At 33.5% G+C, this 15,691-nt stretch overlaps 1 protein-coding gene across 1 annotated transcript; it reads right to left on the bottom strand.

The window, feature by feature from the left end:
* Nucleotides 1-617: 617 nt before the first annotated feature.
* Nucleotides 618-8,112, bottom strand: LOC139483073 (fucolectin-6-like). Its single transcript, XM_071267102.1, has 3 exons — nucleotides 7,992-8,112; nucleotides 2,162-2,383; nucleotides 618-841 (listed from the first exon to the last, which is right to left on the bottom strand). The coding sequence occupies exons 1-3, from the start codon at nucleotides 8,065-8,067 to the stop codon at nucleotides 618-620; spliced, it is 522 nt and encodes a 173-aa protein (XP_071123203.1). The 5' UTR covers nucleotides 8,068-8,112.
* Nucleotides 8,113-15,691: the final 7,579 nt, after the last annotated feature.

The following is a 15,691-nucleotide window of genomic DNA, read 5'->3' as shown; positions in this document are numbered from 1 at the left end:
TTTTAAGGAACGAACTCTGCTTTGAAGTCCGAAATATCTTGCATATAGATTATACGAAACCCATTCAACGTGTTCTTAAAACAGAAGATGCCCACTGACTTGATATCAATTGTGCATGTTGCCCATGTGTTCGCTTTCAACCAATGCTCTTCCTAGAGGTTTTAATAGTATCTATTTTGAATATAACATCGACGTTAATGTTACGCCAAAAGATATAAGAATTTGTGGAATGACTGCCAATGAGACATTTCTCCATCGAAGTTACAATTTATAAACGTAAACCATTATATGTTAAAGTACGGTCTTCAACACAGAGCCTTTGCTGACACCAAACAGCAAGTTATAAAGAACTATCAATGCATTAATACATGTCAGAATTGAAGTACAACATGTATAACACGTTTGTTCTTGTTGTTATAAAGAGGTGATGTTACTTCGAGCTGTGGTATGTTTAGTTGGAAACAATAAAGACAATACAGTCTCTACCTTAAAGCTAAAATAAACACACTCAGATTGTGTTAATGCTATATTTTAATATTTATTTCTGAAATAAAATAACATGATACACAAATATTTCAAATCACGAAAATGCGTTTTATAAAAAGAAATAAGTCTGCTTATCCAACCGTCCTGTCTACTACAGCCACCACCTTCACCTCAAGTAAAGCTAAGTTTGATGCATGATTCATCTTTTGAATCCTGACGTAACGGCCATTTATTATCGGACTGCATTCAAATACCAGGTGGTCTCCTGTCCTAGCTGGTCCTTTGTAAAAATTACACTTCGTCATCTGATTATGTGAGGACCCAGCAGTTATATTTAACTGACGGATAAGGTGACCTGAAATATAAATCTTTGCTATTTATGTTATTCAACATAAAGTACCAGTAGTAAATGAAAATGGGGAATGTGTCAAAGAGACAACAACCCGTCAACAGAACAGAAAACAGCCCAAGGGCACTAATGGGTCTTAAAAACAGTGAGAAAAACCCGTATATATCTGCACAAATAATCATGCTCATACTTCATGTATTTTGGTGCAAGTTAAAAAAAACAAACAAGGATTCTGTATCTTCAAAAATGGCCTTTTAAACAATATTTTGTATATTATAAATAGGTGTAATACCACCATTGATTTTTCCCTATTAGTCTTTGTTAAATTGGTACTTTTAAAAAAAATGTACAGAATTTACCTTTATTTCAACCAAAGAAATACTTTGCATGAATAAAGTTTAATCCTTTCCAGTGCTACAGTGAAAATTTCACACTACATTTCATTGCATATAAGAAAGTAACCTGCACCGGAAGTAAACAATCACATTTTTACCAGGTTATTTACTGGTTACCTGCTTTGGCAACTATGTAACCTTAACTTTCCAAAATATTTTATAAGACCATCAAATAAAAAAAGAATGATGCTTTCAGACACCCAACATACATGTTTATGACTCAGAAAAATTTAAGTGCATTGAAATGCAGGGTTAATTTTCTACAACTGTCAAATTCAAGGGAATATTTTTTTAGACCTACTTTCGTATGCAACCGGATGTGGCGTATCATGATTTGGTGGTATTACACCTAAAATTATGAAAACAAAAGTAGGGTTTAATGGACAAAATATGTATCAGTACTGCATGGATAAAACTAGAGGATTCCAAATATTATACAAAAGGCAAAAACACTGAGAAGCAAAGCCGATTTAAAAAATAAATAAACCATTGTGTTCGTACTCGAAAACTATAATGACTGTGCGATTTGTGGTTTGAAACTGTGTTATGTTTGTAATTATAAGGTCTGGTAGGATTTTTGCGTATTGTTGAAAGCCTACAGAGACCTTTAGGTGCTATTTTCTAGGCATGTTGTCTCTAGTCTTTCCTTTTCCCATTACAATCACACCACATGATCTCACTTTTGTTCATGCTATATAAACAATGTTGATAGTATTTCAATTATCACATGATCCCAATTCTGAATGCATTACATGCTTTCTTTTACGACAACTGCTCTCTCAATGAAAATACTTTGACTATGTATGTATTTACCTCGCTGTAGTTGATGCACAGCATAAACATGTATGACTTTTGTTTTAGAAAAATTAAAAGTATCATTTACAATGACATAATAAAGAAAATAGCCATAAAAATTCAACTATTGGCTTACCGCAACAATCTTTCCTCACAAATATTTCAACCTGTCTAATTTTAAAATCATGACCAAGATCCACCTCCCAGTATGGCGACAGGTCACCATTCGTGTGTGTGACACAAAACGTATTCAAATTTCCGTCGTTAGCATATCCAGATCGAAAATGAAGATACTGCAAACTCTGTCTAGATGCTTTTCCTTTTGCCACCTCTTGCAAAACATGAACACCCGGTTTACCTGGAATGAGATACATGATCAATATTGATAATCTTATTTTTTATATAAGCTGATTATCTAGTTTCCAAAACCATTAAATCAATGTGTAGTAATTTCACTTTTCTTTTTGCATAAACAGATTTATGCCCACTTAAGCTAAGCATCAATTATTATAAGGTTGCTGTACACACACAAAAAAGCAGCAGTAGTATACCGCTGTTTAGTTGTCATAATTCAATTAAGGAAAAAATATCTGGGTAACAAAGTTAAACCGAGGAAAACACAATCATTAATTATAAGAGGTAAACAACCCAACAACAGAAACACTGATCTACAACAAAAGCAAACGCCAACATACATAGAAATGGACTGTAGATAACAACTGCTATGTTCATAGCTCAGCACAGGACATTTTAACAAAATTGGGGGAGGGGGTTGTACCTTATTCTATGGATAGCCAAACAGCCCACGTTTATGGCAATGTTGTGCCAGGAATACACAAATGCAAGAACACTCAGCACAGATAAATACATAAATTACAAATATAAACGTACGTTAAATATGTTAAATGAACTATTGTGACAGGCGGTTGTCAATTCGAATTAGAATATATGCATACATTTGCTCTGATTGTCATGTAGGTGTTCTTTTTTTTATCTGTCACCCGTTCAATTCATTGCAATGGCTACACATTGTTTGAGAAAAATGTAAACGAGCGTTACCTCAAATATATATAATGTTATAAATCAAAAACATAAAAGTACCTTACATGAACTATTGTATGTTTGAGATTTTACTTTTTTGTAAAAGGCGGTTGTCAATTCGAATTAAAATATATGCATACATTTGCTCTAATTGTCATGTAGGTGTTCTTTTTTGGACCTGTCATCCGTTCAAATCATTGCAATGAATACAAATTCTTTGAGAATAAGATAAACAATCGTTACCTAAGATTACTATAAGGGTAACCTATGAACTAGAAAAATAAGTTTAAAGTCAGATAAATTGCCTGACAGACATGTTATATCTTGCTATAATTTCATAAACCTCACAAATTTAACTTCATCCTTACAGATATATATAATTCGGGACATCGACAAAATTACCTGATACAAAAACAAATTGAGAAAGGAAAAGTCCGTAAAATCTTTAATGACAAAATCAAACGCTGTCAATGAACGACAAAAGTAAAAAACGCCGAACATATTCCTGACTTGGCACAGGTATATTCCAAAAACAAAAGTTGACTAAAACTGGTTTTAAAGCTAGCAAAACCATGAAAGTTAAAGCAAGAAATCATAAGCCCTAGTCCTCACTAGACCGTGATCGCACCACGCTCACTGCGATCTAAAATGAATTCAGATCGTGGTGAAGTCGCGGTATGAGCGGCAAGAAAATGTAAATGTGTGTTGCTTTCATGATACTACTATGTTCTTATTACACTTCTACAACGATCTCGCTACGATAATACCACGTTTTCATCGCGCTCATTAGGGGACCTCACTACGCTAATACCGCAGTCCCACTAGGCCACGATCGCACTATCGTCTGTGAAAAAAATGCAAATTTTGATGATCGTAGTACGATCGTGTAGATCAAAGTAAGGGGGTATCACGGTCGTGGTGAGGTCTTCAAGATCGTGATGAGCGTGGCCAACTTTGAACATGTTCAAAACAATCGTGGTGCGGTCGTGGTGAAATCAGGTCGTAGTTGGAGCGTGGTGAGAGCCCACTAAGGTCGTGATAAGATCGCAAAGGTCACGGTATCATCGTAACGAGAGCTTAGCGAAAGCTTGATTCTATTCGGAGAGACTGCGCTACGATCTTACAGCGACGTATTACGACCTCACTACGATCATCACGTTCTCACCGGGACCCAACTACGCTTCCACTACGACCATACCACGTTTACACCACACTGTTCAAGACCACAGTACGATTCTAGCACGCTCATGCCGTCCTCATCACGCTTTTCTTATGACCTCTTTACGTTCATACTACGACCATCATTCTCATTGTCATTTTCACATAAAATATATTATATCTCTCCAGGTTTTGTTTGTCTGTATGTAATTATGACTTCTTGTCCATATCTCTAATGGCCCAACCATGCTTCTCGTTTTTATATAGATTATATCGTTGGTTTTCCCGTTTGAATGATTTTACACTAGTAATTTTGGGGCCCTTTACAGCTTGCTGTTCGACGTAAGCCAAGGTTCTGTGTTGAAGGCAATACCTTGACAAATAATGGTTATCTTTAAATTTATAAATTGTTACTTGGATGGAGAGTTTTATCATTTATACTCATACACCATCTTCCTATATCTATTGACACATCTGTGTCATCCCTGCTATCGTTCACTAAAATATCGTCTTTTGATCTTGATGGACCAACAATAGGTTGTAATTTAGGTTGAATTGATCGGTCCGACATCTTTGCTGGATCAGGATTTGTGACTAATAGAGCTCCCTTTGCCTCTACATCAACCCCTACCACCATGCCAACGTGTTCTAGTAGATTTTGGTGGCATGACTGTATTGTTTCCGTGAAATTTACGTATTAATGAGAAATAGAAGGAATGGAACTGTATTGGTATGGAACACGATGTTAATGTTATTTCTGAGAACGTAGTAAGATCGCGGTATAAAAATAGTACAATCGTGGTAAGAACGTGCTATAATCGCAGTAGAAGCGTGGTAAGATCGTGTTGCAATTCGATAACTCGTGCTATGGTCGTAGTGATAACGTGATGATCGTAGAAAGATCTTGATAAGCGTAGTGAGGTCGTAGAATAAGCGCGGCGAGAACGTGGTATACTCGTAGAGGGATTGTTGTAGAAGCGTAATGAGGACGTAGTAGCATCGTGAAAGCAACGAAAATTTACATTTTCATGCGGCTCATACCGCGACCTCACCACGACTTGAATTCATTTTAGATCGCGGTGAGCGTCGTGCGATCGTGATCTAGTTGGACTGGGGCTTTATTAAGACATTGTTATGCTCATCTCAGTACGACCATTCCACGAGTTATCCGATTGCAACACGATCTTACCACGCTTCTTCTGCGATTATAGCACGTTCTTACCACGATTATATTACGTGCATACCGCGAACCTACTAGTTATCAGCAATAACGTCAACATTGTGTTCCATATCAATACGATTTCATTCCTACTATTTCTGATTAATATGTAGATTTCTCGGAAACAACACAGTCACGCCACCAAAATATACAAGAACACATGGGATGATGGTAGGGTAAGATGTACAGGCAGAGGAACCTTTGATAGTAACGAATCCTGATCGAGCAGAGATGTCGGAGAAAAAGGACAATAGGTCCAAATTACACACAGACAAACATAACCTGGAGAGCTTTTATATATTTTTTGTGACAATGAGAAAGAGCATGAAGGTCTTAGTATGAACGTGGTCAGGTCATGAGAAGAGCGTGATGAGGACGGTATGGGCGTGCTAGAATCGTACTGTGGTCTTCAACAGCGTGGTTTAAACGTGGCATAGTCGTGGTGGAAGCGTAGTTGGGTCGCAATGAGAACGCGATGATCGTAGTGCAGTCGTAACTACATCGTTGTAAGATCGTAGCGCAGTCTCTCCGAATCGTATTACGCTGTCGCTACGATGGAACAGCGACCTTATCAATCTTATCACGACCTTACGGCGCTCTCACTACGATTCTACTACGACCTGATTTCGCCACGACTGCACCACGATTGGTTTGAACATGTTCAAAGTTGGCCACGCTCATCACGATCTTGAAAACCTTACTACGATTGTGATACGACCTTATTGCGATATACACGATCGCACTACGATGGTCAAACTTTTCCTTTTGTGGCCTGTGGTATTGCTATCATTCCATACACCAAATATAGATCACCTCCTACGTACAGTATTTGATCAAAAGATAGAGACTTGATCACAAAAACTTATCCTTGATCACTGGTCCATGAAATAAAGTCGGTGTCAGAAAACTCCTATCTGACGGATATGTGACTATGCAAGGATCACAATTACCAATTATGTTTTTTTTTCTAATGTTCATAATAAGTAAGAAAAGCATATGACAAAAATATATATATACTGTGACAAGGAGAAAAACTCAAACTGTAAGTGGGAAATTAAGAGTAACACTTGCCTTTGGTTTGCAGCAGCGGGAACCTAAGATTAAACATTGAATTGTATTGATTTACGAATTAAAGGCAATTTTATGAACTCGATGCATCCTTATTGTTACATGTAGTTAAAGACATTGGATTATGAATTCGATTTAAAATTTCTTAAACATTTCCTTTACTAATATTTCAAGATAAGATACTTGATTTATGTATTATTCACAATATATGTTATGTTCTAAGATATCATCGGTATACACATATATATCATTTTGTAACTGGAGAATTTATATAATTTATCCATGTATTGAAATGCTAATGCATAATATGTGAATAATCGTGTGATCAATGCACTATGTTATATTATTCTGAAAAGTAATGCTTACGTCTTGGATAAAGAATTACCTATCACGATGGCCACATAAGAGAATTATTGAAATATTGACCAACATATCATTTAATCAAATTAACCGCATAGTAAACGTTATGGTGGGTGCTTCATGGTTCGATAGGCAATGTGAAGTGTAATGCAATGACATTAGATATGCTTGTTTAAAAAGTACAAAAAAAGTATCATTCCAATATTTTCAGTTATAACAATAAAATGTTAAAATAAACCGTTACTGCTATTTTCATTAATATGCAGTTACTCCAATGTTCTTTTTATATGTAATGCAACATAAAATTTATTTAAACATGTCGCTTCGACAGTCTTTGATATATTAATATCAGGCGCTTGAGGGTGACTTTATATTTAACAGATGTAGTCGACAATTTTCATATCCCATAGTACTAAATTGAAAAAGCAAAATTTAAAAAATATAAAAGTCAATATCAGTACAATTATAATAAATTTAGCAGTAGTAAAATTCGTTTTAGTTTCTTTATTTATACGTCACGTGTATGTTTAAATTTTACGACATTCAATGATAGTTGCGTGATCCTAAACAATTTTCAAACAGGGCAATGAGAAGAACAACTGACTTCAATTCAACATACATTTCACGGTCACAAGCACTTATTGGGAGACCAAAACAATCAGACTGTGTCTCAAGTTATGAGAGATATTTGTCAGTGGTCAAAGACTGAAAAATATTTCTGATCGGTTAATTTAATAACTGTGCTTTTTTCACAATCATGATATTTACAAATAGTATTGACACCCATGATTGGTTACTTTCTCGGTCTGGTTTCTTTCCTTTTGGCGTTCTTCTGATTCCTCAATTTATTTTTATTTTTGTAATGTTAATGGATCTTTCAGTTATAATTATCAGTATACAGCTTCTACTTTTATTCAAAACAAAATTTTAAATGAAGATAAAAAGAGACAGACAAATAATGTCAATGTTAAATATTCTGACAATAAAGTTTTATTTTTGTAAAAGAATTTGAGCCCCCCCCCCCCCCCTTTTCAAGTAAGGATTTGTGTTAATTATTTGAAGATATCTCTGTTAAGTTTAGCACTATCAAATTAACATTTGAATTTACATATGTACATACCATTTGGAAGTCGGCTGAGTATTTCTTGCAGTTTTGCAGAGTTATCATCCAACTTTGATTCTAGCGTTTTCAACATTCGAAAATAATCTCCTTTTGTTATCGTAAAAGTAACAAGAAAATGAAAAACAGGTAAAAGTCGCATTTCTTTACGCTTGTTTCTTACAAAATTTACACTTTCTGTAATATTTTTTGAAACGTTACTTTTGAAATGAGAAATAGTTCGTATTCTACAAAAAACAATGATTACGGGCGTTTACTTTCCCGTTTACCTCCGCGTTAACCTAAAAAAAAATGCGCGTCTTCGATTTTCGTCAAAAGTAATACCCATTGATTCTATATTTCTTTGTAATTGATTAGGGTATATAGACCTTGACCAGCCAACGAAAAATGAAAATAATTGTTCATTATTGGAAATTAATTGTTCATTGTTTGAAATTATTCAATAATGCCACCAATATCCAAGTTTAACTAGTTTTCTGGAAAAAGGATAACATACAGAATTTACAAAAAAGTGTTTTATTCCAAATTTATGAATCTTCCAGATCACATGATATATTTTCACTTTTGTTATACAAAGCAAAGGATGCTTTAACTAAGAAGGAAGTATTGTGTAGCTTAAAATGTGGTCGCTTCGTTAAAAATTAAAAGCAAATCCTAACAGTAAAAGGAATAAAAAAGTTGTAATCAAAACCCTTAAATAAAAAAAGTTCATAATTCACAATAAAATGTAAAGATGCATAAAGTTAAACAACAGACACTATAAAAACAACGATTAAAACACTTTTATTAGTCATTAAACGCTTGTATTACTATTTACAAACATACAAACGATTTCGAAATGTCAAACTATAATAATGCATTTGGAAATAATTTATCTTTGAAATATTATTGGATGCATATTTTATTAGACATGAAACATAGTTTTAAACGCAAGTTTGATCAGAGAAACAGATTTTTGCCATCAACAAAGTAAAAATTATTAGAAAGAATTTGAAAAATTCATGATTTGGTCAGATATTTTTTTTTTTAATTAATACTGCATTAATAATGATAAAACAATTTTTTACATTTTATATTTTGAAAATATTTGCCACTTGACAACCAGCAACCAAGAATTGAAAATTCTATCAATATGCAGAACTCAGAACTCCCAACATCGAGAGAAAAAGCCTTGATTTCCCCGCATTTGAAAGCCGAAACAGATTGCACTTTGAAACGCTACCGGAAGTTCTATTAGTTTCCGTTAAACTCTATTCCTTTGACCATAATAAACTCAAACATCTGGGATTTTATTCAAAGAGTTATACTCGGTGATGTAATGGTGTTACGAGTTTTATAAAGCCAAGAATTTAAAAGTTTGTTTACAATAGCTGAACAATTGCTATTGATCAGAATCATAAATGACAAAGAGGAATAAATATACCAAAAAGTAAAATAACAAAAATATCGAACTCCAAGGAAAATACAAAAACGAAAAATCGCATATCAAATGACCAATAGCATCCAAACACACCAAACGAATGAAAAACAACTGTCACTTTCCTGACTTTGAACAGGCATTTGCTTATGTAGAAAATGGTGGATATTTAGCCTTGTTTTATGACTATCTAAATCTTTAATTTATATGACAGTCGCATATAATTCCATTTATTTCCCAACATTGTGTGAGCAAAACAATCAGACATTATAGTCTGCCTTAAAAGAGGGACAAAAGATACCAGAAGGACAGTCAAACTGTACCTGTAGTAATCTTTATTTCTGTTTTGATGAGATTGGTGTAGATAAATTAAGGCGACAATAGTTACTTGATGTTTAAATGTCATAAATCCATAACGGAGAGGTGAAAAAACCAAAGGAATCGTATATACTATAAATAAAACCTAATATGTAAAATAACTATATCTAAAGCAGTAATCTCAATGAATTAAGGAATAATATAATATTCATCTGTCTCTAATCAATATACGATCTTCTATTATTTTAACATATTTTTCCATCGGAATAGTTTGGTTGTCAAATTACAGACAAGTCGGCTATACTGTTGCCCCGTTCTTTTTTCAAAATCATTTTAAATTAGATATGTTGATATATTGAGGTAAATTTCAAAGTGAACACATGTTAAATGATTTTCATTTTTTTCGTTGTTTATGAGATTATGACGAAATCAGAACAATAATTATGTCGTTTCCGTTTCCATGCAATAAGTTAAAAACTATTTAACGGATATGCTGTTTCTTGTGACAAAATATAAGTCAATTTAAATTTTGACGATTTCCGCTTAGTTTGTGTATAATTGTACAAAATCATGTCAAGTCGAAGAATGAGAAATGGTTGAATTCCATTTGTTTTTTATTTTCCATTGAGTATCTTAGTCTATGATAGATATTAATTTTTCGATACTAACATTGATTTTGTTCAGCATTTTTTGTTGGTACATGTATATAATGTCTTCATGATAATGTGGTATCTTATTTTACTCTTATTATGTCATATACTAATAATATATATTAAATTTTAAAAGGGTTAAGCATGTCATTCACAAACTTGGGTGATGTTTCTCATTATATAAAATACTGTTTCCCCTATGGCGAAACAGTTTAAATTTACGGGGGATATTATGTCTTTTAAAAGTACACTAAATAGTTCACAAAAATCGCCCTTAAGATTAAAGGGTCATAGAAAAATAGTTTTCAGCTGTCGTCCAAAGAAAACGTCCGACCTTATTTATACCTATCCACTTATATAGGCATGGGTCTATATAAAGCTACGATAAGACATTTGAGTATTTTGTTACCTCTATACAAAATCTCCATAGACTCTGAAAGATTAATAGATCAAAATGACACCTATTTATTGTTAAAGACTGTCTTTCATTCAGGTTTGTCGTTTGGCTGCTGTCTTATTGATGCATACCTGTATCTCATATTATCTTAGATCAAATTTAAAGTAGTAGTAAGTAGTCCGGAAATTAACCGTCTATCTTCATTTTGATCTTATCATTTGGCCTTTCGGCTGTTTTTATCCGAGCAGAACGGATTCAAAGTAGTGAAACACATAAAGGAAATGACGTCCGTCTTGCCAAATGACATGTTTGAATGCAGTCATGTTTGGCTGAAAAGAGGATGCATAATCTAAATCTAGAACTTGAGAACGAATTGCTCTCAGTGCAATGCAATTAAAGTACAAAACAAATATAGGTGTTTGAAAGAATAGTTGAATAAATGTTGAGAAAGTTATATAGAAGGAACAGATCGCCTTGTCTTTGCAATTTAAAACTTGAAGAACGATATGCTCAGACTGAGAAAATAAGAAGTAATGTAAAGCCAACGTTTGTTTAATTTTAACCAGAATACTAAGCAACAATTTTTTTATTTGACACACAGAAAAAGAAACTATTCCATAATATATGTTTGTTTTAATGTAACACGTTGGGATTATGACATTTGATTTTATATTTTAATAACCTCATCAAAGATACCAGATTTATAATAGTGTACGTCAGAAGTTTCGTCTTCCAAAATATATTCGTTTTTTTCTTTTAAATTCGTAAAACAACGTTGTACTTTTGACAAGAAGACAATGAAGTTATTTGATTATAAAAAAAACATAATTGTTAAAAAATTGTAAAAGGACAATATTGTAATGATGCAAGTGTAATATTCATGTACATGTTTTAAAATGGAAATATCAATATTTTTAGGATTTATTTAAGCGGCTTCCAGATATCTATTTTGGATTTATTTAAAATACCTGTATACATCGCGTGTGGGTGAACATCTATAACCTATCGACATTCCTGTAAACATGATAATTCTAATAATTTTTACGAAGACATGCATGACATGTGTAGAAAGTTTGTATTTCGAAGGAAAATAAAATATCAAACTACAATAATTAATCGGCTGTATTAAAAAAATCATACGTTATACCAAAGTTATATAAAGTAGTTCTAACATGATTCGATTTCGATGTTTGTCACTTCAATTGATACAATCATTATAATTTTACAATTGTAACATGTCCGTGTTGTACATGTGATCAATAATCGGATTTTGTTTTGATTACAATGAATGGTAAATTATCACTGGAAGTTCGTTGCAAAATATTTATTCAAAGAGGTTGGGTCAATTTTCATATAATAAGACAGGTCAATCATGTTTTGAATAGCCTGATATAAGCTTATTATAGTACACAAAATATGTAATATCATCTATTTTCATACATTGAAAGGTATTCCTACAATAAACAAGGCCAAGACTATTTTTTTTTTTTTTATTTATTAATACCAATATTGATTTCGTTTGTTATAGTACTGCAACTGACATCGAAAAAGACGCTTAGTTAACGAGTTTAATGGTCCAGAATAACACACGGCTGCATTTTTTTTTAAATGATAGAAAAATATCTATATTGTAATTTCCGTCGGGTCGTAAAAAGTTTCTATGGTCACATTTTTGTATTTTACTCCTTTAATGGGGTTACCCCTCAATTTACGGTTTTGGGTAGTTACCTTAAAATCCAAAAATATATTTTTTGATTGAATTTCCCGCTATTTTCGTAAATATTTTCTATGCACATATCATCAAGGATCATCGGAATGATCAAGACATAAATATAATACCATCTCCAAGTAAAACTTTCAAACTTAAAGTTGGCTGTTTTTTAGATAGAAATTTAACGCGTTTTTCTTTGAAAACGAAAAAAGATATGATTCATAAACAGTATTTGACATTTGAGAGGACAAACGATATTATTGCGATACTGCATGCAAATTTTGTTGGGCAAATTCTAAACAATTTTGTCAAAAACTCAAAAATAAAAACATCATTTGTACCTTTTTTTAATTACGGAAATTTCCTATCCGTCAATCAGCTCCACCATTTATTTTTTCCTTCACAATCAATTTGATAGTTTCGATGTGATTATGTATATTTTGTAGGAGAAGTTAATTTATTTTTGAGTGATTTGAATATATATAGTAGTTCTTTCGTGTATTTTCTGTAAAAAAGTTATATTTTTGTTAATAAAATTTTGACTTTATATAAAAGTTAACCAAATCCTTCGGATAAGAGGTTTTTCCGGATAATGACTATAGTTGACATTGTGTGAAAATACATTGTATGTCAATGTTTAACTTCAGAGCAATTAATATGCATGCAAGTGGTCGGGGGAAAAGTACTATTGAAGTTTCGCAGAGATTTGGTGTGTGACAAGGTGATGCTAAAACCAACTTCTCTTGATATTCTGCTTTCCGTGGGCGAATCATCAGTGATGTTATGAGACTTGCACCAGAAGGCAAACTTGGTGTGCATCTTTAAATTAGATTGATTGATTGATTGTTGGTTGCTTAATGTCCAGTGGCAAATATTTCATGCATGTCCAGGATGAAAACAAGTTAACAATAAAAACAATAGGTAGGTTTTGTCATAATAGAGGCCATTTGGGATGATGATCGGGAAAATTTAGACTGCCAATGGAAAATGATGGTATATTGGATTGGGACAGAAATTGTCCATTGCAACATGCCACCTACGGTCCCCTCAAAGAGTTGATGCAAGGGTTTTTAAAGTGCAAAGAACATGACACTCCCTATACACGAGGCATCGGATTTAACGTCCCCATTTTGACCGGACGTGACTGCGAACTTGATACATCCCGCACAGCCAAACGGACGCCCCACTTCGTTTTACTGCCGGTCGGGGGAAGACCAAGTGACCATATTTCGTTTCTCCAGTCACCCTTGGGGAACTTTAAATTAGAAACAACAGAAATCCATATATGTGATCAAACTAATCGACATGTATCCTCACAACCTGACACTTTTATACAATCTCGCGCTCAGTTTCTTCCTTGTAGTTTGGATATGAAAACAGGGATTTTGTGTAAAAGAAAAACCTTTAAAAAAAAACAGAAAACTACGCAAAACTGAGTCCTTTAAACGTGTTGACAGTCTTTTAAGTTGTGCTTATTAATGTGAGTAATCATTTATCCATGCATAACCAAGTACTTATTGAAGTCAACACCTGTGCAATTAAGTAAAACAGTTACTGAAAAATTAGAATTTGAACTTGCTGTCAGTTCATTAATAACGATTGTTAGTGATGTGATTTGTTCTTCCATAAGAAAAAGCCTTTCTCATGTAGCACATCCTTTATATATACAGATCAATTTTATCCAAGATTGTCTCTGATGCTTACCAAACTGCCAAACTCCAGAACTAACTAGATATTGTGACACCTTACAATTCAGACACAGTGGGGCCAAGGGATATGAAATATAGAGTTTAGCCCTGAACTCAATTTAGGGGATGCCATATCTGCTGCAGGAAAATTGAAGTCTTTGTTAAGACTTTCAGATTTACACCAAGTTGTGTCTGAAAATATCAAGGATACATTAAAAGAAGAACAATTACTTCACCCTGCCACCAGTGCTCTTATGCCCGCATAGCTTGTTAATAGATATAGGAAGATGTTATATGAGTGCCAATGCTACCATTAAAGGTCACGGTCCGGTCTTCAACACGGAGCCTTTGCTCAAAAATTCATTTGTTAGTTAATTGATGAAAAATAACACAAAGGCGCTTCTGAACCGTATATTGTCCCTAAAGATAACAAAAATTCGTAAACGTATGGCTATTACAAAATCAATCGTTTCTGTAGCAACATTCGCCCCATTACATTTGGGATTGGCAGTGCAGATACATCATGCATATGCATATAGGAATATGGGTCACGAACATTGATCGAAACTTTGTACTCACATTTCTTTTGTGTTTCCTATGCAAAGGTAAGACTATATCTGACGAGTTTGGCCGAATCATGACGGTATTTACGCTCCAGATAGCATTTGTACTCAAAAACTGTGTTTGCTTTGAACAAACGCTGTCCTGCGCCTAACTTGTTCTTATAAAAAAGGGACCTTGCATTCGCCTCGGGTGACTGTAGTATATTTTGTGTTATAACTGCTCTGTCCAGACTTTGCAAAAACACAATATGTATTTATCTATAACTAGATACTAATTTTCACAAAATACACAACCGTTATGGGTCACGAACATTGATCGAAACTTTGTACTCACATTTCTTTTGTGTTTCCTATGCAACGGTAAGACTATATCTGAGTTTGACCGAATCATGACGGTAAATAATAAGTGAGCAAATCATATGACATCAATGAGTGAGGTTGGGGAGTGTATAAACTTAATGAATTTGTACTTACTGCACAATTTTCAGCTTGAATTTTGTTTTTTTCAAAGATAGAAAAAACATTGAAATAATTTGATAAAGTGGTGTTTTAAACGTTAGAAAATAATTCTGTAATATACTATAGTGAAATACTATACACAATATGAAAGTTTATGGATGTGAAAAGGTCAAGGCCACTTCTTCTTTTGTTATGCCTTCAATGGAAAAAAATCAGAAGGTTCCAAATCAACGCCATTTTGTAATGGCAGCTCTTCATATAAGTAGTCAAATTTGTCGTTTTAACATCGTTTATAGCATATGCTTATGATTGAATCGTTTTTGTAGCATTCTATTGAATAAATATCAGAATATTTCTCCTTTTTGTCCTTGTGGTTGAAATATTGATATTTTTAGGTCTGAACTTTGACCTCAATTTCACAAAATTGTGACCACTCTGGATTTTTACGACCCAACTTTTCTTATTGTACACGTTTTCCTCTTTCCATCGATATATAA

Source organism: Mytilus edulis, chromosome 7, assembly GCF_963676685.1.
Source record: "Mytilus edulis chromosome 7, xbMytEdul2.2, whole genome shotgun sequence".
NCBI lineage: Eukaryota > Metazoa > Mollusca > Bivalvia > Mytilida > Mytilidae > Mytilus > Mytilus edulis.
This window is presented reverse-complemented; position numbering and strand designations above follow the sequence as displayed.